At 40.0% G+C, this 24,029-nt stretch overlaps 1 protein-coding gene across 3 annotated transcripts in view; it reads left to right on the top strand.

Annotated features, from left to right (window-relative positions):
- Sec61a2 (SEC61 translocon alpha 2 subunit) overlaps positions 1–24,029 on the top strand; it is a gene marked incomplete at its 5' end in the record, with an annotated part of 25,583 nt that continues 1,554 nt past the window's right edge. The window contains 10 exon segments of one of the 3 annotated variants that reach the window (XM_017799574.2): positions 1–29; positions 2,234–2,299; positions 10,589–10,667; positions 12,609–12,740; positions 12,880–12,989; positions 17,685–17,838; positions 18,722–18,882; positions 19,174–19,371; positions 20,740–20,931; positions 21,429–21,505. In XM_017799574.2, coding sequence (XP_017655063.1) covers positions 1–29; positions 2,234–2,299; positions 10,589–10,667; positions 12,609–12,740; positions 12,880–12,989; positions 17,685–17,838; positions 18,722–18,882; positions 19,174–19,371; positions 20,740–20,931; positions 21,429–21,505 — 1,198 coding nt within the window. 3 annotated transcript variants of the gene reach the window in all.

Consider the following 24,029-nt stretch of genomic DNA (forward strand, 5'->3'; position numbering starts at 1 on the left):
TACCAGAAATACAGAAGCCTGAAAGGAAAGTAAGTATATTATTTTAGTAATAAATGACTGACACTGCCAAGCCAGTAAAGTTGATTTGCTTACCCCAAGCATTTCCAGTTGTAACTGGAAAAATGTTACCTACTCATCCTCCTAGCATAGGCCTATGTTTTAATTTTTTAAATTATATTTATTATTATTGTTAGTGTGTGTGTGTGTGTGTGTGTGTGTGTGTGTGTGTGTGTGCGAACTGCACCATGATGTGCATGTGGAGGTCCAAGGACAAATTGTAGAAATTGTTTCCGTGTGGGTCTTGGGGATCGAACTTAGGTTGTCAGGCTTAGTGGCAAGTGCGTTCACCTGCTTGAGCTATCTCACCAGTCCTAGTATAGACCTTTTAAAGTGTAGATAGCTTTCTCATGCTCTCAGAAATGGAACTCTTAAGTTATAATGTTTCCAAGCCATGTACTTCTTTGGCCTGTATGTTAAGATATAGTATTCTCCTGGCCACAATGGTGGCTATAAATTTTATAGGGTATAGGGTATGTATATTGCTAGCTAATGATCTGATGTGATGTATAGGTTTTGATCACTACCAATTGTTTTACATAAATGAATTGCAATAGTTTTTTAAAGTGTCTTTTTAATATTATAGTATTTTTATTTTATGTGTATGAGTGTATTGCCTACATGTATATAAGTACACCCATGATGTATACTGCCCACAGAGGTCAGCAGAGGGCAGATTCCTGTGGAATTGGAGTTAGGGACAGTTATTATCTGCAGTGTGGGTGCTGGGATTTGAACCCTGGTCCTCTACAAGAGTTGCCAGTGCTCTTAACCACTGAGCCATCTCTAGCCACTGTAGCTCCCATTTTTAAATTTTTTCATTGGAAAGAAATGGCAGAAATGTATTTAGAAGGTATGGTAATTAAATCAAATTCTTCAGTCATTGGTCATATTTGGAACTAAGATATTTAAATTCCAGAAAAAATATGTTTGGTACAGCCGGGTGTGGTGGCGCACACCTTTGATCCCAGCACTCGGGAGGCAGAGGCAGGTGGATCTCTGTGAGGGGACAAGGCCAGCCTGGTCTACATAGTGAGTTCTAGGACAGCTGGGGCTACAGGGAGACCCTGTCCGGTTCCCAGACTATCCTTATCCCTTTTTTTTTTTTTTGGTCTATTTGAAACAGTCTTCCTATACTCCAGTAGCCCTGGAACTCACTATGTAGACCAGGCTGGCTTTGAACTCACAGAGATCCACTTGCCTCTGCCTCTCGAGTGCTGGGATTAAAGGCATGGGCACCATGCCTGGCTCCTTTCTGTATTTTCAGTGCTCATGAAATTAATAACAAAATAGGACACAGAAATGGATAAAACTTTTGTTGAACTTACTGTTTTAATTAGAAGTGCATTTCATTTTTAATGATTTGAGATGATAGTCTTCCCAGTTATACATTAGGTATCCCAAGAAACTAACTTTTTATGGTATATGAGATATTTTAGGGTTGCCTGTGTAAAACGGCCTGTTTTTACAGGCATCTCCAGTTTTGAGTAATACAATGCTAACTGAATGTGCACATTGGACCTGTGCTTCCTTTGCCTCCTCTTCTGTGTCATTTACCCGTGTACCGTATACATGAGAAATGCCTATATTTAAATTACCTTCTATGTGGTAATTTCCACCTAGCAGGTGGAAGCTAGTTAGAAATACAGGTTTACTATTACAAGTTACAGACAGATATTTCAAGTTTAATTCACTCCAATTGAATCAAAAACCTTAATGTAAGACCCAAAACTCTGAGAAGAAAAAGTAGAGAAAGCACCTTAAGATACAGGCACAGGCAGGATTTTCTTAACCGGAAATTTTCTGAACTTGGAAAATAATATCAACAGTTGACAAATTGAAGTTCATGAAATTAAAAAGTTTCTTCCCAGGAAAGGAAAAAAAAAAAACTGAGTGAAGAGACAGCCCACATTAGGGAGAAAATCTTTACTACTGTGCATCTGAGAGGATTACTATTTAAGAGTATACAAATAACTAAAAAACTTAAAAAAAACCTACCTTTTTGAAAAGCTGACATTTAACGTTTGCCAGCTGTTTATTTCAGCTGGTAGAAGTTAGAGTAAATAACAGGACCTGTCCCGATAGTGCCTGTTAGAAGTGCCTCAGTCTGCATTTTTGCTTTGTATTTGCTTTTTCTTAGTTTGCATTGACTGTTGTTTGTACTTTTGTTGTACAGATTCAGTTTAGAGAGAAGGTGCTGTGGACCGCCATAACACTCTTCATTTTCTTAGTATGCTGTCAGGTATGTACCAGATCATATTTACATTATTGTTCTAAGGTCTTGATTAGTAAGAATTGGAAAAATTCATTTTAGGTAAAATGATAATGTTGAGTAGTGCTGTTTGTTTTTAATGATTTGTTGTTGGTGGTGATTTGAGACAGGGTCTCACTGTGCAGCACTGACTGGCCTAGAACTCCCTATATAGACCAGGCTGGCCTTGAACTCACAGAGATCTGCCTGCCTTTGCCTCTTGAGTGTTGGGATTAAAGGCATGTGCCACTATGCCCTGCTAAAGTTATTTTTATTTATATTTTATTTTTTTGTCATCTTTTTGAAGCAGGGTCTCCCTGTAGCAACAGCTGTCCTGGAACTCACTATGTAGACCAGGCTGGCCTTGAACTCACAGAGATCCACCTGCCTTTGCCTCCCAAGTGTTGGGACTACAGGCATGAGCCACCATGTCCAGCAAGTTATTTTTTATTTTATGTGTATGTGACTCTGTGCGTGTGTGTCTGTGTATCATGTATGTGCAGGTGCCTCTGGAGGCCGGAAGAGTGTGTTGGATTCCTTGGAGCTGGAGTTACAGGTGGTTATGAGCTGCCCAATCTGTCCATATTAAGTAGTTTGGGTCCTCTGAAAGAACAGCAAGCTGAGTCATCTTTTCAGCACTGAGTGCTGTTTTTACTTTTTATATTTTTGCTGTGTGGAGATCGAACCCAGGGCCTTGTGTATGCTAGGCAAGTGCTCACCCACAGAGCTATATTATCACCTGAGTGTTCTTCTTCTTTTTTTAACATTTGTTTATTTGTATGTACTTGTGTGGGTGTGCGTGGCATGGCATAGGTATGGAGGTCAGAGGATAGCTTGGGGGACTCAGTTCTGCCCTTTCACCATGCGAATTCCAGGACTTGAACTCAGGGTGTCAGGCTTGGTGGGAAGTGCCTTTACCTGCTAAGCCATCTTGCGGGCACAGCTTTTTGAAGAATGGAATAGGCAGATCATTAAAGCACTTTTACCACTATACTTGGTTTAATTTTGTTTTGGATGATCAGGAGAGTAATTTTTTTAAAAAATAGAGAAAGTACAAAGAAAAAAAGAACAGGTGTTCATATTTCTACTATCTCAGATGTTCCTTCTCCCACTAAAAAATACCAGCTTTAGCTGGATGTGATGGCACAAGCCTTTAGCCAAATCTGCTGGCACAAGTCTGAGCATTTGGGAGGTAGAAGCAGGCAGATCTCTGTGAGGCCAGTCTGGTCTACATAGTGAGTTCCAGGTCAGCCAGGGCTATGAGGAGACCCTGCCTCAAAAACAAAAAACAACAAACAAAATCAACTTTATGGAGATCTATGTACAAAGTCCCCCCCCTCACACTCCCCTTTTTTGTTTTGATGCAGGATTTCACTATGTAGCCCTGGCTGGCCTGGAATTCATTATGTAGACCAGGTTGGCTTTGACCTTACAGTGATCTGCCTGCCTCTTGAGTGCTAAGATGAAAGGCCTGTACCACCACATGTGAATAAATATATCCATTTTTAGCTGTACATTCTGAAGAATTTTGACAAATGTGCTCACCCAAGAAGCACTGCCTAAGTAGATACAGAACATTTTTATTTTAAATTTTCGTTTATTATTTTTAAATTTTATTTATTATTTTTATGTGTATGCGTGTATTGCCTGCATATAGGTAAGTGCATCTGTGTCATGCAATGCCCATGGAGGTCAGAAGCAGTTGTCAGATCCCCTGGGACTGGAGTTACAGACAATTGTTAGCTGCCATGTGGGTGCTGGGATTTGAACCCAGGTCTTCCGCAAGAACAACCAGTGTTCTTAACCACTGAGCCATCTCTCCAGCCCTCGTTTATTATTTTTATTTTATGTATATGAGTGTATTGACTGCATGTGTGTAAGTGTACCCTTGTGCAATGCCCACGGAGGTCAGAGGAGGGCATCAGATTCCCTGGAACTGGAGTTACATATGGTTGTTAGCTGCCATATGGGTGCTGGGAATCAAACCTGGGTCCTCTGCAAGAGCAGCCAGTGCTGTTAACCACTGAGCCGTCTCTCTAGCCTGATACAACATTTCTTACTCCTGGAAGTTCCCCTTTTCTTATTCAGTGTCCACCTAACACTCAGTATGAGGCAAGCACTGATCTGCTTTCTGTCACTGTTAATTTGTCTTTCCTAGAATTTCACAAAAATGCAGTCATATAGTATTGGTGCTTAGCATCTGACTATAATATTTTAGTTTGAATTTCCCTGATAAATGATATTGAACATTTATTTCATTTGCTGCTTCTTTAGTATATATTTATCTTTCATAAAGTATCTTTTTAATTTTGTCCATTTGGAAAATGGACTGAACTATAAACATTTTTTATGATTTTTGGATATGTATGTTCTTTGTCCAATAACTGTATACAAATTTATTATTGTTATTAATATTTTTGAGAGGGCCTTGCTGTGTTGCTCGGGCAGCCCTTTAACTTGTGAAGTTCATGCTTCAGCCTCCTGAGTGCAGAGTGCAGGAGTATGACACTTCACTCTTAGCTAAGGAAGTTTTGCCTGTTCTACGATCATGACAATTTTTCTTTTGTGTTCTAAACGTTTTAGTTTGTATGTATCTGTCTGTTCAAGTTAATTTTGGGGTGTGGCATGAGGTGGGGATTGAAGTTCATTTCTTTCTACATAGATACCCAGTTGTTCCAGCACCATTTATTGAGAGACTTCCTGGTTGAATTACCTTAAAATTTTTGTTGAAATTAGTTTTTCATATAAGCATAGTTCTTACTCTCTTCTGTTTTGCTGATGCATATGTTCATTGTGAAGAGTAAGCTACCTTGTTTTAAATCTTAAACTTCATAAGTCTTAATTGAATGGTCTCAAATGGATGGGTGCTTAAGGGGACACTGAGACAGAGTGTCAGGAAGAAAAGAGTTTATTTAAAATTTATTCATGGGGCTGGAGAGATGACTCAGCAGTTACGAGCACTAGCTGCTCTTGTAGAGGACCCAGGTTCCATTCCCAGTACCCACATGGCATCTAATAACCATCTAACTCCAGTTCCAGGGGATCTGATGCCCTCTTCTGACCTCCGAGGGCACTGCATTGCATGACATGAATGCACTTACATACAAGCAGGCAATATACTCACACAAATAAAGATAATAATAAAAAAAAGTATTCACACTATGGACAGGCAGATAGGCACCAACACAGTGGGGGCTGTGAGGAATGTTCAGGCTCTAGCATCAGAGATATACAGCATGGTGGGGTCTTAGAAGAGAGGGTTCAGAGCCAGCATGGCAGAAGTGAGGGTCTTCTTACACCTTTCTGAGAATGGAAGTATTTCACAGCACAAGCCTGTAGTCAGGCTTTCTGAGTCCCAGGCAGGAGGAAGGGAAGAGGGCAGGGAGCAGGACATGTGACCATCAGTACCCACTTTGATAGAAACTCACTTCTCTAAGCAAGAGATCCTGGCACCTGGAAATCTGTTAGCTAGGGTCTCAGTAGGGTGCAGCCTGTGGGTATCTGAAAGGGGAAGGGCTGGGGCTACTTGCAGATATTGTGGCCTGAGCGGCTGTTGGATTCTGACATTACATTCTCACGGTAATCAGAAAATATCCTGAAACTGTGTTTTTTGTTGTATTAGCTACTTCTCTGTTGCTGTGACAAAACATCATGACCAAAGCAACTTATAAAAGGAAGAGTACTGGGGCTGGAAAGATGGCGCAGTGGTTAAGAACGCTGGTGGTTCTTGTGGAAGACCCAGGTTTGAATCCCAGCACCCACATGGCAGCTAACAGCTGTCTGTAACTCCAGTCCCAGGGGATCCGACAGCCTCTTCTGACCACCGAGGGCATTGCATGACACGGGTGCACTTACCCACATGCAGGCAATACACGCATACACATAAAATAAAAATAATTTTAAAAAATAAAGGAAAAGTACTGTGGCTTACAGTTTCAGAGGTGTTCATAATTGCAGGGAGGCATGGCAGCAGGCAGCTGGAGCAGGAAGCTGAGAGCTCATGTCTTCAGCAGCAAACAGGAAGCAGAGACAGTAAGCTGGAAGTGGGCCAGGCTGTGGACTCTCAAAGCCCACTCCAGTGACATGCTTCCTCCAACAGGGTTGTACCTCCTCGACATGCCTGATCACCTCAAACAGTGCCATCAACTGGGGACCGAGTATTCACATATTTGAGCCCACGGGGGACATTCTCATTCAAAACCACATTTATTGAAAAGGAAAAATCCTAGGTCCTTTATACTTGAATATAAATGTCTAGAATCAGTTTGTGTGTTTGTATAAGAAAGTCTGTTGGGACTATGATACATATATTACTTCGAATTTATAGAGGAACTTAAGAGAATTTTCATCTTAAAAATACTGAATCTTCTCATACAGGGGTCTCTGAACTTTTATTTATAAAGGTCCAGATAGTAAATATTTTGGGATTTGATATCCTTACCCAAGAACCCAAGAAGAAAACAGTTATCATAGCCTTTAATCCCAGCTACTCTGGAGACTAAGGCAGGAGGGTCTTAAGTTCAAGGCCTGCCTAGGAAGCCTAAGGGAACTGTGTCTCAAATAAAATCAAAACAAAACAAAAATTCCTCCTCTCTCCCTCTCCCTCTCCCTCTTAGAGTGTCCTCCAGCATTCATAAGCCTTGAGTTAAATCCCTTTATCACAAAATTAAAACAACAGAACACTCCTAACGTTTCTTATTAGAAAAGAATGCTCTTTCTCAGGAATGTTTTATGAAGTAAATCCATAACACTTTGTAAGTTACCAGTTTTTCCCGTGTGTACATAGTCTCTAAGCTGTTTCTTTTTGTCTTTTGCGTGTTTAGGCAGATCTGCTCAGTGTGGGTGATTTCTTGATTTTCTTTCAGCTGAATCTGAAACAAGTTCTAGCCAGTTTTCTGTAGCTTGAGGGAATGGTGGGAGGTGAGGTAAGCTGAGATAACTCCATTGCATGCTTCCAGAGCTCTGCTTTGACTTCTGTGGGCTGTCTTGACAGTGCCTTACCACCTAACTGTGAGGGTTACTCTACTGCAGGCTCCAGGTCACCTGGAAATTCACTGTAGCCCTATAGAATTCAGTTCCATCCTGGAGGCTCAGCCCCTTTGCTCATCTCCCTTCCATCCTGTCTTGTCAGCTGCTGTTACTACTCCCTCTTAACCAAAGCAGGAAAAAGAAGGGTCCTTGTAGTTTATCTTTCTCTGGTTTTGGAACACTAGAGGGGATTTTGAGGATTAAGTTAACTGCCCACTGTGACGGTTAGGCAGCCTGTGCTTAGTCTTTGGTGATCTGGACCATGATTCTTGGTGCTTCAAATTTATTAACTTTTTCTTTTTTTGGTGCTGTGTTACTTATGTTCCTTGTTGCTATGACAAAACACCTGACAAAAGCAGCTTAAGAAAGGAATGGTTTAGTGTGGCTCACAGCTTGAGGGTGCAGTCCATCATAGCAGGGAGGTGTGGCAGCAGCCAAGGTGGCTGGGCACCTTGTATCTTTAGTCAGGAAGCAGAGGTGAGTGCTGCTGCTTAGCTTGCTTGCTTGGCATGGGGTGGTGTCTCCCACCTTCCATGGGGTCTTCCCTCTTTTTAAACCTCTCTCAAAACATTTTCTTAGACACTCAAGGGCCGTGTCTCCTAGGTGATTCTAAATCTCGCCAAGTTAATGATCATAGCTGTGCTGCAGATTTCTTTTTTTTCCCCTTAGCTCTTAAAAACTCTGGTTAGCTCATACTATTTCATGTTTGTCTTTTACTATGTGCCAGAGCAAGAGAACTCTGAAATGGTGATTGCAACTTGCCACTTTGTTGCATTGCTGAGGGTGAACCCTGGCCCTTGCACGTGCTGGGCAGATGCTAACCATTGATGCTATACCATCTTTCAAGCCTGTAGCTTGCCATCCTATCCCAGACACACACCTTATTTAGCCACATTTCCCACAGCGTTTGAAACTCTCTGGTGTTAATTTTCTAATTCTCCAAATAGTCATTTTAGATTTCTGTTCTAGCATGCAGCGTTTGTTTTTTTCACAGTACTATATTAATATTTTTCCAGGTTTGCTAAAGGAAAGACTACAGAAAATAAAATTAGCACTTCCTTTGAGCATTTAAGGATTGGCGAATCTGGCAGCACCAAGAACAGGTTCTATTCCAGGGGCCTTTGATAGGGACTGTCCTGTAGTCTAGCTGGTTTTCACATAGTGACTTCCTTTTTTTTTTTTCTTCTTTTTTTTAAAAAAATAATTATTTTTATGTGTATGAGTGTTATGCCTGCTTGTGTCGTGCAATGCCCACGGAGGACAGAAGAGGCTGTCAGATCCTCTGGAACTGGAGCTACGGACAGTTGTTAGCTGCCATGTGGGTGCTGGGATTCAAACCCCGGTCTTCTGCAAGAACAGCGAGTGTTCTTAACCGCCGCGCCACCTCTGCGCCAGTCCCACAGTGACTTCCCATTCCTTCCCTCAGCTGAAGACTGTCTATAGATAGAGCATCGATACAGGTTTCACCAGTTTCATTGCCTAGCTAATAATGATATCCCCAGATATTTAAATTTTCTGGCAGTACATTTTAAAACCTAAAAAAAGTCAATTTCATTAGTTTTTGTTTTTGTTTTTGCTTTTTTTTTTTTTGAGACAGGGTCTCCTGAAACTTGCTATGTAGACCACGCTGGCCTTGATCTCACAGAAGTCTGCCTACCTCTGACTCCTGAAAGCTGGGATTAAAGGCTTGCACCACCATGCATGGCACATTTTTCCTTTTACATAGGTGCTGGGGATCTGAATTTGGGTACTTGTGTGCCTGACAAGGCTTTACCTACTGAACTACCTAGCCCCTATAGATGATTTTTGAAATTAGGAACTTTGTGTCTGAACCTAAGTTTGAGTTAGGGGTATGACCTCAGGCTGTATCTTAAACATGAGTTATCCTAGGATACATAGCTCATTGGTAAGGGCTTGCCTAGCATGTGCAAGGTTTTGAGTTCCTCCTCAGCACAGTAAAGAAAGTAAACATGGGTCCTATAATAGGGACTAACTTGAAGTTAAGTGTTTTCGTCTTTTGTCTTCCTGCTTTAGTCTTCCAAGTGTTGGAATTACACATGTGAACCACCATGCTTAGCTGAGGACTTAATTTTTTTCCTGACTAAAAGTAATTTGTGGGGGGGCTGGAGAGATGGCTCAGCAGTTAAGAGCACTGGCTATTCTACAGAGGACCCGGATTCGGTTTCCAGAGCCCACTATCTGTAACTCCAGCTCCAGGGAATCTGACGCTCTCTTTTGACCTCCATGGGCATTGCATGACTTGAGTGTACCTACATACTTGTAGGTAAAACACGCATACACATCAAATAAAGTCAGTATGTGTCTGGGCATATGGTGGATTACTACAGTGTTGAATTTCTACTTTATACAATGTTGAATCTTTGTGTGTTTTAATGTTGGTAATGGAATTTTAGGCAGGGTGCTTCTTGTCTTGTGGGGCTGTTCTGTGTACTAATCTCTGTTAGGTACCAATAGTACTCTTCTACCAACTTGTGACAACCGAAGATGTCTTTAGACATTGCCAATGTCCTTTTGAAGGCAAAACCACACCAGAGTAAAATCGCATATTTTATTCTTAGCATGAGGAAGCATTTATGTTATGATTACAGATTTCATAAACATAGTTTTTAGAGGCTGTATAATATTCCAGGGTATGTATGTCTTTGGTCTTACATCCAGGAAAGTGATCTTGGCTCATGAGTACCCTCAGCTTTGCAAAATTGTTCTGACTAGGCAGAAATATCCCATAACCTGTTAGGAATATTTTTAAAGTTGCTAGAAACATAATAAAATTTACTTTCTTTTTATTTTATTATTTTTATTTTATGTGTATGAGTGTATTGCCTGCATGTATGGGAGTGCACCCATGTCATGCAATGCTGTGGAGGTTAGAAGAGGGTTTCAGACTCCCCTGGAAATGGAGTTAAGGATGGTTCGTAGCTGCCATGTGGGTGCACGGAATTGAACCTGGGTCCTCTGCAAGAGCAATCAGTGCTGAGCCATTTCTCCAGCCCCAAAATTTACTTTCTTAACTCCTTGTAGGTGTGTAGTGGTATTGGGTGTGTCCCTCTCTACTGATAAGTGGATTTCCTGGTGAAATGCACTAAGTGATTTCTGTTGTTTTCATTAGAGAACTGTAAGATATGCTTACTTTGATAGGGAATCACCCAAGCAAGTGCATTGTAAATAAAGAGCAGTGTCCATTTATAAAATGCACTTGTGATTTCATGAATATATTGTGTGATGTTTTAGATACCACTGTTTGGGATCATGTCATCAGATTCTGCAGACCCTTTCTACTGGATGAGAGTCATCCTTGCATCCAACAGAGGTATGCGCTTCTCGCCTCTGTAGCGATAGCAGGCTGCTGCAAATAGTGATCTACGGCTGTTTTGTGATTTTTTTTGGCGGGGGGTTGTCTTTTTGAGACAGGATCTTCCTGTAGCCCTTGCTGGAACTTGCTATGTAGACCAGACTGGCTTTGATGCTCACAGAGATCTGCCTGCCTCTGCCTCCTGAGTGCTAGCATTAAAGGTGAGTGCTACCATGCCGTTTCATGATTTTTATAACCAGGGAGACTCAGAACAGAAATCCACCACTTAGGAGGAGAAACCAACATCTAACTAGTGACCACTGGGTTTACTCTGTGTGTGTGTGTGTGTGTGTGTGTGTGTGTGTGTGTGTTGTATGCATGCGTGTTTGAATTTGTATGAGCATAGCTCTCAACCTTATATATTGAGGCAGGGTCTCATTTGAATCCAGAATTTGCCAGTCTGGCTAGTCTAGCCAGCCAGCTTGCTGTGGAGAGCTGGTCTCTGCCTCCTGAGTGCTGTGACTACAGATAGACCACCACGCTCACCTGGAGTTTATGTGGGTGCTGGGGATCTGAACTTTGGTCTTCACACTTGCAGAGCAAGTGCTTTAACCACCAAGCCATCCCCCCAGCCCTGTCCTAGGGGTTTTCACTGACTAACGTCCCCTAATCTGCAGTGTCAGGGAGGAGATGATGCACCTGAATTGAAGTTTAGTGCTTGGACCCATGAGAGAGAAAAGCCTTAGCCAAAGTCACAGTTGTAGGAGAGCATGATGCCTCCCCTTTATCTGGGAGATTGTGGGTGCAGGATGCCATCAGTGAGTCTAAACAGGGAGGTGGGGTTCGATCATGAAGCCTCTTGCATTTCAGAAATGACTACTGCCTATTTGGGGGAAATACTTCAAATAGTTGGCAGATGCTTTTTGTAAATATTTTTAGATAACAGGAATAATATTGTCTGATCTACATTTTTTTCTTTAAAAAATTGTTTGTGTATGTGTCTGTACACACACGCATGATATGTACGTGACCCTGCATGCCACAAGGAGCGCATGAAGGTCAGAGGACAACTTTTGGAATCAGTTCTTTCCTTTACATGGGTTTTGGGGATAAAATACTGTGACGTATGTGCCCACACACATCCATCCACACACACAAAATAAATAAGTAAATAATAAATGTAATAAAAAATTTAAAACTCCAAATAAAATTTTAGTGTAAGTTTTAAAAATAATGGTTTAGACAAAAATCTTGGAAGGTTTCCCTCCTTCCTCCCTTTATCCCTGTGCTGGGGATTGAATATAGGGCTTGACGTGTGCTAGGCAAGTACTCTGTCTCTGAGCTACACCCCAGCCCCATTTATTTATTTATTTATTTTTTTTTTATTTATTTATTTTTTATTTATTTATTTATTTATTTTATGTTGCTGGGAATTGAATTTAGGGTCTCACATGTTAGGCAAGCACTCTGTCACTGAGCCTTTTTTAAAAATTGAAAAAATTGTGTGTGTACATGTGTGAGAGAGAGGGAGGGAGGGAGGGAGGGGAGCCTATATACAGGTCAGGACAAGTTTCAGGAGTCAGTTTTCTCCTTCCATCACGTGCATTCTGGGTATTCAATTCAGGGTGCCTGGCTTGGCAGCATGTGCCTTTACCAACTTAGCCTTCTTGCTGGCCTCTAGCCTTTTATTTTCTTAATTTTTTTTTTTCCCATTTTGGTGTTGGATATTGAACTCAGGACCTATCACTTAGCTGTGCCCACCAGCTGTAGGTTTCTTTAAAAAGGGATTTAATATTTTAACTTTAGAAGTTATAGAAATTAAGATTTTATAGTATAAGGAATGAATATCTGTTAACTTTTAGACATGCTTTGATTAAATGTCATTTAGGACTAGGGTGCTTCTAAATTGATCTGTGTTCTATACAGTAAATTGTTTACTTTCTGCCCCTTGCTTTACAGGAACTCTGATGGAGTTGGGTATCTCCCCAATTGTAACATCTGGCTTGATTATGCAATTGTTAGCTGGAGCCAAAATCATAGAAGTTGGAGATACACCCAAAGATAGAGCTCTGTTCAATGGAGCCCAGAAACGTGAGCAATAATACAGTTAAAGAGCTTCCCAAAATTTGAGGATGTTTGTGTAAAGATGTTTTTGTTATTGTTACTTGTTTGGGTTGTTTCTTATCTTTGGTTGTAAGCCTATACTCCTTTTTCCCCCAATTTTTGTTAGTATTTGGTATGATCATTACCATTGGGCAAGCCATTGTGTATGTCATGACGGGCATGTACGGAGACCCTGCGGAAATGGGTGCTGGGATCTGTCTGCTTATCATCATACAGGTAAGAAATCCTATTTTCATATGCTACTAAGACATTTTGGCCCTTTTTATCTAACAGTCCTTTAGGTGATTGATGCATTCATTTTCTTCTGAATTATTTTATTATATTTTGATTACTAAAGTGGTGATGTAAAAAAATTAAAATTTATGTTAATAGTTTCACAGTTGTGTCATTTACATTTTTTTACATGTTAGCATGCTTTATGTTTTGATGTCTCTGAAATCCTGTTTTTCCAGTTAACATCATTGCCAGGGAGGTGGTGGTGGTAGAGTTTGCATTGCCCTCACATGGCTGTCATCTTGGCCATGACTGCTAAGGTTACCATTGTAGCTGTTGGGTACATTATATACTTTTGGTATACTAGGTGTTTAAGTTTAATTGCTGTCTGAAATCACTTCAAAATCCTATGGTGAAGCCCAGCTCAGTGGTAAATACCTCTAGTCTCAGCTGCAGGGGAGGACCACATCTCAAAAAAAGTTATCATTGAAATGAAACTCACTATGTATGCAGAAAGTCCTGTGACAGCCATGTCTCAGTTTAAGTACATTTTCAGTAGGCAGAACACACTTCTTTATAATAAAATATTGTGTCATAGGTTAATTGGCAGGGTTTATTTACTTAATTCATTCATTTATTTACTTATGGTGCTGGCCATCAAACCCATGGTTTTGCATGTGGTAGGCAAGCATTCTATCACTGAACTACATTTATAGACTGGGCTTTTGAAGCACAGTCTCACTGTGAAGCCCAGATTGGCCTCAAGTTGAAATCCTCTTGCCTCCAACTCTGAGTGTTCACGTTTTAGGGTTGTACCACGGCCTCTAGCAGTGTTCCTTTCTTTCATAATGGAATCTAAAACAATGATGTTTTGAATAATCTTAGTGCCAATAAAATACCATATATGCTCCATGCATGTGTTCCATAGGTTTCTGTCTTTTGTGCTTGTTTTTGAAGACTGGATCTCATGTAGCTCAGGTTGACCTTGAACTCACTGTATATCAGAGAATGACCTTGAATTTTTGGTCCTCCTGCCTCTACATCCTTACTGCTGGTATTGCAGGGATTGTAGCACCACATCTGATTTATTCAGTGCCTGGCTTTGACTCTTTCACAGTATGTAATATTTAGAAGATTCTTCTAGCTGGACGTTGCAGCACACATACATCTTCAATCCCAGCACTCTTGAGGCAGAGGCAGGCGGATCTCTGTGAGATCAAGGCTAGCCTAGTCTACATAGTGAGTTCCAGGCCAGCTGGGGATACACGGAGATGCAGTCTCAAAAAACTAAAAGTATGTAATATTTAGAAGATTATTATTTAGAAGTTTTTGTGCTTAAATTCATAAAATATATATACTGTAGTCCTGGTTATCTTGGAAATTCATCTTGTCTATTGTATGAAATTAGAGTTAATTTAGAATTTTTTTCTTTAAAAGCTCACAGATCAAGCTCAGATTTTTTTTCTGGGCGGGGGGCGGGGGGTCCCTGTAGCCCCAGCTGGCCTGAAACTGACTGTGTAGAGTAGGCTGACCTCACTCTCCCAGACAGCAATATACCTGCCTCTGCCTCCCAAGTGTTGGGTGTGTGCCACCACCCCGTCTAGAAAATATTTTTGAAAAAAATATCAAATGACAGTTTACATATATTAAGATATGACTATTTCAGACTGGCATAGTTGACCTTTTTTCCCTCTAATAAGAAACCTTATATAGGGAGCAAATTAAATATTTAAGAATGTTCAGTGAGCCTGACTCAGAACAGAGAGAATTAGACTGTTGAAATATCTGTTGACATGGTTAATAAGGATGACCTCTAATGAAATACTTATTTTGTCTGTGTATTAGGGCAGGAATCTTAATAGATTATTGGGTTTTGGGTAATCTGCTGAGCCCCAATGCTGTCATTCCTCTCCAGTATAAGGTGCAGTTCCTTAGAGAATAATGTGTGCTTCATTTCTCCATTACAGATCACTTGCTTGGAATAGCCTTCAGTGCTTAGGATTTCTTCTGATGCTGTTGTAGTGTTCGGTTGTTCGTAGAACATTCCTGCCATATGTTTGTTTCTTGATAGCATTTGCTTTATTCAGCCCAGAAATTTTTTTTTATCTTTTTAAATTTTTTTTATTACATTTTTGTTTATGTTTTGTTCTTTTGCGGTGAGCATTGAGCCCAGAGCCTTCAGAATGTTAAGTTCATACTACCATTGGATTACCCCTCAGCCTAAAGTAACCTTGATTGAAAAGACATTCAGAACTGGTTTCAAGCTCTTAGAACATTTTGTACCAGTGAAATTTCTCTCATACTTTCCTAAAGATAGATTTAGACTCCTGAGGAATGTAGATGTTCTGGTTTAGTTAGGTAAGAATTGACCTTTTACAGAGCCAGTTATGGATTTAAACTGAGAGAAAAATGGATTAAATTTTTTTAATATTTATTTTCAGCATTCAGAAATCCAGTTTTTTTTTTAAACTAAGAATGAAACAAATTTTCAGCATTCAGAAATCCAGTTTTTTTTTAAACTAAGAATGAAACAAATAAGTATATAAGTATCTGTGCTGTGATGAATTCTAGTTTAATGTATAAAGAATGTGTCATGTTTGATTGTTGGTGGGCAGTGACCCATTTGTGTCTTTTCAAGGCATTGCTAACATTGAAAATATGTGGCTATACTGAAGAGCTATGATTGGATCAGTGTGTTTTCACCTAGAAACATAGGTTTTTGAAAACTATTTGCATGCTCTCTCATTCACATAGTGTTTTTCCCCCACTAATCAGTTTTGAAATCTAAATTAGGTCTTTATTAAAATAAAAAAATTTAGTGTCAGTGTGCATGGCACATAGTAAAGGTAAGTAGATTTTTTCAAGCTAAGTGGTGTGGGCATGCACATGCTAGGTTTAATATAAAGCATGATTTTATACCCACGGCAGAGGTTCACAGTGTACAGTCCACAGCGCAGAGGTTCACAATGTACAGTCCACAGCGTCCTTGGCCACTGTTGTCACCTTTGTCACCTGGTGCTCATGGTGATGCCACTGTCACTTTCTCATCCTTTATCACAAGCATGCGTGGTTTCTCATCCATCTTTTTTCCTGTTCCCTGTTTGTAGAAACCATTTCTCATTTAGATTTCTATGTGACTTCTTATTCCTCTGGAAAAACATGAGTCTAATTTTCATAGGCTATACACGAGTCACTCTGTCGTTAAGCACAGGGGTCTCAATTGTTTTAGAACTTTGTGCTTGTGGACAGATCATCTATCAGAAGCCGTGACTGGCTGATTTGTGGGTAGGGGATGGGCTGCTGTATTTATGACTGGGAAAACTAACTCACTTGGTACCTGATTGTGGTCAAAATAAAATCTAATAGTAAGTCCTTACTTCTCTCTTACCTTGTCGAAATGTCAAACTTGGTTTTCAAACAGTAAAGGGTTAGCGTGGTTTGTTATGAATTTGAGAATTATGTCTTTTTCCAGTTGATTGAAAGTCAAACTAAAAGACTGTAAATAGGCAAGTTAGGCTTTGCCCAAGCACTGAAATGGAAGTTAAGGAAAAACAAAGCCAACAACTTTGTGTAAGGTAAGCATGCTTAAATGATAAAATGTAGTTTGATGTGTTCACTGACAGGTAATAGGTAAAGAAAGGGAGCAGATAATGAAGGCGGGCAGCTTCAGAGCATGAGGAATTGAAGCCCTTCTTGGTTTCTTTAGGTGAGAGTCTGCAAAGCCAGGATCTGTGTTTGATAGGGGGCAGAGAAGCAGGCTTTATTTTTATTTCCCCTTGTGATTGGGTTATTCAAATCAGGAAGAAGCTGTGACTGGGGAAGTCATTAGAAGTCAAGACTACTGTTTTTCATTGATACATGTTTTTTTACAGAAATGTCTTCTCCAAGAATAGCCATAAATTTAGCATATTTTCATTTTTTTAAAAAAAATGTGAGTTAAAAACCTGAACTCCTGGTCAGGCGTGGTGGTGCATGCCTTTAATCCCAGCACTCAGGAGGCAGAGGCAGGTGGATCTCTGAGTTCAAGGCCAGCCTGGTCTACATAGTGAGTTCCAGAACAGCGGGAATAAATAAATAAATAAAATAAAATAAAATCTAAACTCCTCTTTTCAAATTTGCATGTGATCTTTGTCACAATAATAAATCTAGAATGAATTTTATAATTTGTGTACTTACTTGTACTCTGGTGTTCGGCCTATTCTACACATACTGTTATATAGAAAATACATGTAGTGCTTTGTAAAATCATCAACCTAGTCCTCATTCTTACTCCTTAGGGCGTAGAGAATGGCTTTGTTATTTTTCTGTACTTCATTTGACCTTTTACTTACTTGGAGGTATTTGGACTATTTTTAGTTTCTTCATATCAAATTCTATAGTTGTGATAATTTTTTAATGTTCTTGTGTTTTTGTTTTCCCAATAGGCCCAATTTAAATATTCCAAAGGGAAACTATCCAAATAGTATAAATGTACTCTTGAGATGAAATGTCTGTTATATAATGAAACAGTATTTCCAGACTTTCAAAATTGACTTCTGACTAACTCGGGTCAGAAGCTGCAGAGAGAGCACCGTGCTGAGAGTGTAACACGTAGGTCTGAGGTTGGGAGCACACATGCCGTGAACTAGCCCAGAGTGTTCGTCTTCCCCTTCCTGAGTTTATTCTTGCTTCTGCTTACGTGCATTTCTTTCCCCACAGTTGTTTGTTGCTGGTTTGATTGTGCTGCTGTTAGATGAACTGCTACAGAAGGGTTACGGCTTGGGGTCTGGTATTTCCCTCTTTATTGCCACCAACATCTGTGAAACCATTGTCTGGAAGGCCTTTAGTCCCACTACCATTAACACTGGCAGAGGTACATTGCACAGTGACTGCAACTGCACGAGTTTTGCTGGATGTGTGCTGATAACGAGTCCAATAATGCAGCAGTACATGCCTGTAGCCATTCCAGTTTGCTATCCCAGGGGACAATGAATGCTGACTGTTGAAAACTTAAGCAGAGATGTGTGAAGTATACCAGAAGAATACATTTAAACCTCTGCTTATTTAAAGGTCCACTGGTTGCAAACAGTATTCAAAGTTTTGTTGACCTTGCTTAAGCCATTGCTGCCAAAGTAATTTACCTCCCTGATTGCAGCATCCAGGAAGAGAGAGAAGGTAGTGGATTTAGATTTTGCTCATGAAAAGACTTGCTCATTGTGTCTTTAGAGAGCACTCATACTTTGCCTTTCCAATTGATTGGCTCTGTAATAGCATCTAAGTTTTGAAAGAGCTCATTCTGTCTTTCCCCATACCCATTTCTACTTCTCTCAGTTGTCATCCTGTTTAACTAGTTAATGTCTAACTCTGATCCCAGGCTTAAAAAAATAGTAATGATAACTTATTAATGTTCTGGTGCAGTCAACTAAAGGCAAGCTTGGTAGATAACATATCTGCTTTGATTCTGACATTTTGATTCTGCTTTGCTGCTGCTTTTTTTTTTTTTTTTTATTCTTAAAAACACTCCATTCCTTTCCCTAAAGGAGAGGCAAATCTTTATGAATAAAAACTTGAGATTTATGTTGAAATTTGCCTCTGTGATATAAATATGTCTAGGTCCCCCCCACATGGCTGTGTCCTAAAGCCATAAAACAAAGTCATGAAACAGTGATAAATTTTGACTTGAGGGTCACATTATTTGTTTTAACCTTTGGGATGACTTTGGAAGAAGCATCTTGATTTCTGTCTTGATTTTTCAGGTACGGAGTTCGAGGGTGCAGTCATAGCTCTGTTTCATTTGTTGGCCACTAGGACAGACAAAGTCCGAGCCTTAAGGGAGGCCTTTTATCGGCAGAACCTCCCCAATCTCATGAACCTCATTGCCACGGTTTTTGTGTTTGCTGTTGTTATATATTTTCAGGTAAGTATAATCTTTTCACGGCAGTAAGTAGGATTTACATGTTTATTTTGCTCTTGACAAAGGAGAATGCTATTTGAAAGGTTGGTGCCTAGCAAGTCACTGTTCCAAGATCCATTCTCTCAACTCTAGTTTGATGGTAGAAAATATTGGTTATGAAATAAAAGGTCACTGTTTCGGGGGGAAGCGTTTTGTTTAGCTTGTCTTCTCATATCCCTGCTGTTATGTGTTTTTCTCTCTGGTTTGAACTTTCTTGATCTGTCGTTTCTTACTTACTCTTGATTTCATTTCTAGGGGTTTCGTGTTGACTTGCCCATTAAGTCGGCCCGGTATCGAGGACAGTACAGTAGCTATCCCATCAAGCTCTTCTACACCTCGAATATTCCCATAATTCTCCAGTCTGCCCTAGTTTCAAACTTGTATGTCATTTCCCAGATGCTGTCTGTTCGATTTAGTGGCAACTTTTTAGTAAACTTACTAGGACAGTGGGCTGTGAGTATGTTTATTTGTATTAAACATTTAAAATTTGTGATTTGTATTTTATAGTTGTATCTTTAACTGACCGAAATAGATAGTGAAGCATTTTCTGTAACATTTTGAAACTCATTACCTGTAGCACTTATTTTTTGGAAGAATAGGTAAATACTGTGAAACTAAGATTGGCCAAGTGGGGTGGGGGTAGGATGAAGGGAGGGGAGAAGTGATTTACAGGTGACATATGGGGACCAGAATCATCCTTTACTATTTTCCCTCTATTTTCATTGCCAGAATAGCAGTAAACTAGCTTTGATTAACTATGCTAGAGATGGACAAGACCAAAGAGACAGATAAAGCACAGTTCAGTAAATCCTGACTTTTTACAGATCTTTATTATAACTTTGAAAGCAGTCTAGCATGTTGCTTTGGGAATCATTGAGTTAAAAAATTTTAATTGGTATAAAATACTATCATGGGGGCTGGAGAGGTGGTTCAGCGATTAAAAGAACTGGCTGCTCTTCCAGAGAACCCGGGTTTGATTCCCAGCACCCACATGGTGGCTAACCATCTGTAACTCCAGTTCCAAGGGATCTGAAGCCCTCTTCTGACTTCTGTGGGTATTGTACAACACACATATATATGCACAGACAATACACTCAGACACATAAAAAAATATTTAAAAAAAAATGCTGTCATCAGAACGGAGCGTGGTGGCACACGCCTTTAATTCCAGCAGAGGCAGGCAGATCTCTGAGAGTTCAAGGCCAGTCTGGTCTACATAGTTCCAGGACAACTGGGGCTACAGGGAGACCCTGTCTCAAAAAGACCAAAAAAAAAAAAAAAAAAAAGTAAAAGAAAAAAAAGTATTTTTCTTTTTTTTATTACTTTATATAATATATAATTGTAGTATATAATTGTAGTATATAATGCTAGAATTTGCTTTCACCAAATACATTAATTGTTTGCAGTTGCTCTTTGTTTTATTTATTTTATGTGTATGCCTATATTGCCTGCATGTAGGTAAGTGCACCCATGTCATGCAATGCCCCTGGAACTGGAGTTTTTGAACTTTAGTTGTTAGCTGCTATATGGGTGCTGGGAACCAAACCTGTGTTTTCTGCAAGGGCAGTCAGTGGTCTTAACAGATGAGCCATCCCTCCAGCCCCAACATTGTCATAATTTTTGAAAAATTTTAACACATAAATCCTGGTCGGTTATGGCTGTTTTCTCAGCAGGAAGATCACTTTAGCCAAGAGTTTGGACCCAGCCGTGGCATCATGGTTAAGACCTTACCTCATGAAAGAAAAAAAGGGCTCAGGTCTAGGTGTAGGGGATGTAGTGTACTGAGGTGAACCATTCATCCCTCTTATTCTTGTTTGGCAGGATGTCAGTGGGGGCGGCCCTGCACGCTCTTACCCTGTTGGAGGCCTTTGTTACTATCTTTCTCCTCCCGAGTCCATGGGTGCCATATTTGAAGATCCTGTCCATGTCGTGGTATATATCATCTTCATGTTGGGATCATGTGCATTCTTTTCTAAGACCTGGATAGAGGTGTCTGGCTCCTCAGCCAAAGATGTAAGTTATGTGGTTTAGGAATAATTTTTTAAATGCATAATATTTAGGTAGCAAAATAATATAGTTACTTTTAAAATTTTAAGGTTTGTTCATATATTCTTTTTGCCTTTCTTTTTCCCGGAGCTAAGGACCAAACCTAGGGCCTTGCTGTGCCACTAAGCTAAATCCCCAACCCCAAATTGGTTCCTGGAAGGTCTATACTTCTTAGTTTTTACAGTGGCATTATTATTACTATTTAACTTTGTGTTTTTCCAATGGCTCATGATCCTCCAAAACTCATCCCTACTCAACAGACTCTTACTTTAGTATTTAATTTTCTCTGGGGAGACAATGTAAAAAGCCTGAGCACTATGGCATCCGTGGCTAACGTGGCTGGCAGCACTGAGACCTGTCTAGCAGGAGCGATACAATGCCCGCTTTGAGGTCCTTGTACTTTGTGTAGAAAGCAATGACATATGAGCAATTTAATCTCAAAAGGTGTGTTTTTCTCTTGGCAGGTAGCTAAACAGCTTAAAGAGCAACAGATGGTGATGAGGGGCCACAGAGACACCTCCATGGTCCATGAACTTAATAGGTAAGTTGTTAAATACATTTATTTATAGAATTACTATGTTTGTGTTTTTATCTCTAAAGGTTGTCTCTTCAAATTTATAGGACAACCAAAGTGTACTTAATTGTTGATCACATCAAAATGACTCCTGATAATCTTGTAAACTGAAATTGTGCTTTTCATTGCTCACTACAGTGGTACAACAGTGCACATCAGTAGTTCTTGGCACATAAAGCACCAGCGAGTGGGATTTTAAAACACTGTGTCCACCTCTGGGAATTATGATTTGTTTCCAGGCATCAGATGTTTGACCTTTGGTGATGGCTTCATAGAGATAAAATTCTCAGACAGGTCAAGCACTGGGTATATTGGCACACACCTTTAACCCCAGCACTTGGGAGGCCAAAGCAAGATGACTGCTGAACATTCGTGGGCTACCTGGTCAGTGCCCCACCAGTATGGGCCAGAGTGAATGAAACCTTGTCTTCAAAAAGTACAAAGTCCGTTCTGGGCATGGTGGCGCATGCCTTTAATCCCAGCACTTGGGAGGCAAGGGAGGCAGATCTCTGTGAGTTTGAGGCCAGCCTGGTCTATATAGCGAGTTCCAGGTCAGCTGGGGCTACAGGGAAACCCTGTCTCAAAAAAGACCAAAAGAAAAAAAAAAGAAAAACAAAGTACAGTGTTTTTTTTTAGTGTATGTAGAGCTGTTCGATATTACAGTGTAATTTTAAAAAAGTTTTACTTGTCAGAAAGACTAGTTATTCCTAACTTGTTTCTCCTCCTAGTCTTCCTAAGCCACCCCCCCTTTACTTATTTCTGTAGATCTGTCTTCTTTGGCTTGTCCATATATAGAATCATTTCATTCCTTTTATTCTTGAACAATACTGTGTGTCCTTATTTATCCATTCATTAGTTGATGGGAATTTGAGCTGCTTATACATTTCAGCTATTATGTATACTGCTATTGTGAACACACTTGGGCAAATTCTTATTTCTCTACAAGTGGAAATGTTGGGTTATACACTAACCCTGTTTAACATCTGGAGAAAGTGCTATATTTCCAAGTGACTGCACAATTCTACATTCCTACCAACAGATAAGGGCTCCTGTTACCACAAACCGTGACCGGCAGCAGTTCTTGCTTTTTCGTTTTCGTGACCCTCACAGGTGTGGAGTGATAGCTTTCTCATCGTGCTTTTAGTTTCCTAAAGATGGTGAACATCTTTTTGGTTATTTATTGACTAATTATTTGTCTTCCCTGGAAAAATGTCTTTTCAGATGCTTCACTTTTTTTTTTTTTTTGGTCTTTTTGAGACAGGGTCTCCCTGTAGCCCCAGCTGGCCTGGATTCGCTATGTAGACCAGGCTGGCCTCAAACTCTCAGAGATCCACCTGCCTCTGCCTCCAGTGCTGGGATTAAAGGCGGGCACCACCACACCTGGCTTCTGCTCATTTTTATATTGGGTTATCTTTGTTAGTAAATTTAAGGTCAAAAGGTGCTGTTGGGTCTTTTTGGATAGAAATATGATTTTCCATTTTCTCCAATTCTGAAAGTTGGCCTTTCATTTTCTTGATGCTTTGACTGCAAGTTTTTAATTTAGGTGAAGCCCAATTTTAATTTTTCTTCGGCTTCTCTGTGCTGCTTTTGGTGTGGTAGGTTAAAAAAATTGCCAAACCCAAATCAAAGATATATTTCCTTAATGCCTTTCTCTTAGGCATTTAGGTCTGTGACCTACATTGAGTCAGTTTTTCTGCTTGCTATGATAGGGGTCCACATAAATTTCCTGGCAGCTTCTGAAACTGGCACTAGTATTTTTATGTAAATCTTCTATTCATTTTGAACACACTATAGGGATTACTGTAACAAGCCACCAGCTGCAGGAGTTAACGTCATCCTGCACTTCTTTACTTCCTTTTTTTTCCTCAAGTAATAAAAACAGACACAAAACCTCTAAGGTTTGGTGTGGGGCACACACCTGTAGTTCCAGCACTTGGGAGATAGAAGTGGGACAATCAGGAGCTCATCATCCTTGGTTACACAGTGAGTTTGAGATGTTCTGAGCTATTCAAGACTGTCTCAAAACCAACAACAATAACATTTTAAAACAATTTGGGTGATTTTAATGTGTAGTAGCTATGGTTAAATTACTGTTGAAAAGCATCAGATTTTTGCCACATCAGTTTGTTGACACTTAGAAAGCATTTTGAAAGTTATGTTTTACCCCATAAGAGGGAACCTAGAGGGATCAAGAATATTAAACATTTTAGCCAGGTGTGATGACACGTGTCTGTGATCCCAGAACTCTGGAGGTAGAGGATCAGGAGGAGTTCAAAGGCAGCCTGGGCTACATGAAATCCTATCTCAAGAAAACCAGAAACATTTTAGCTGGGCATGGTTGTTCATGCCTGTAATCCCAGCATTTGGATGCTAATGGAGGATTGCTATGATTTCAAGGCCAACCTTGGGGCTACAGAGTAAGACTATGAAAAAAAAAATACACACACACACACACACACTCACACTCTGTAACACACCTAATTTTATATAT

The sequence above is a fragment of the Nannospalax galili genome, unplaced genomic scaffold (assembly GCF_000622305.1).
Source record: "Nannospalax galili isolate Female #2095 unplaced genomic scaffold, S.galili_v1.0 scaffold2159, whole genome shotgun sequence".
Lineage (NCBI taxonomy): Eukaryota > Metazoa > Chordata > Mammalia > Rodentia > Spalacidae > Nannospalax > Nannospalax galili.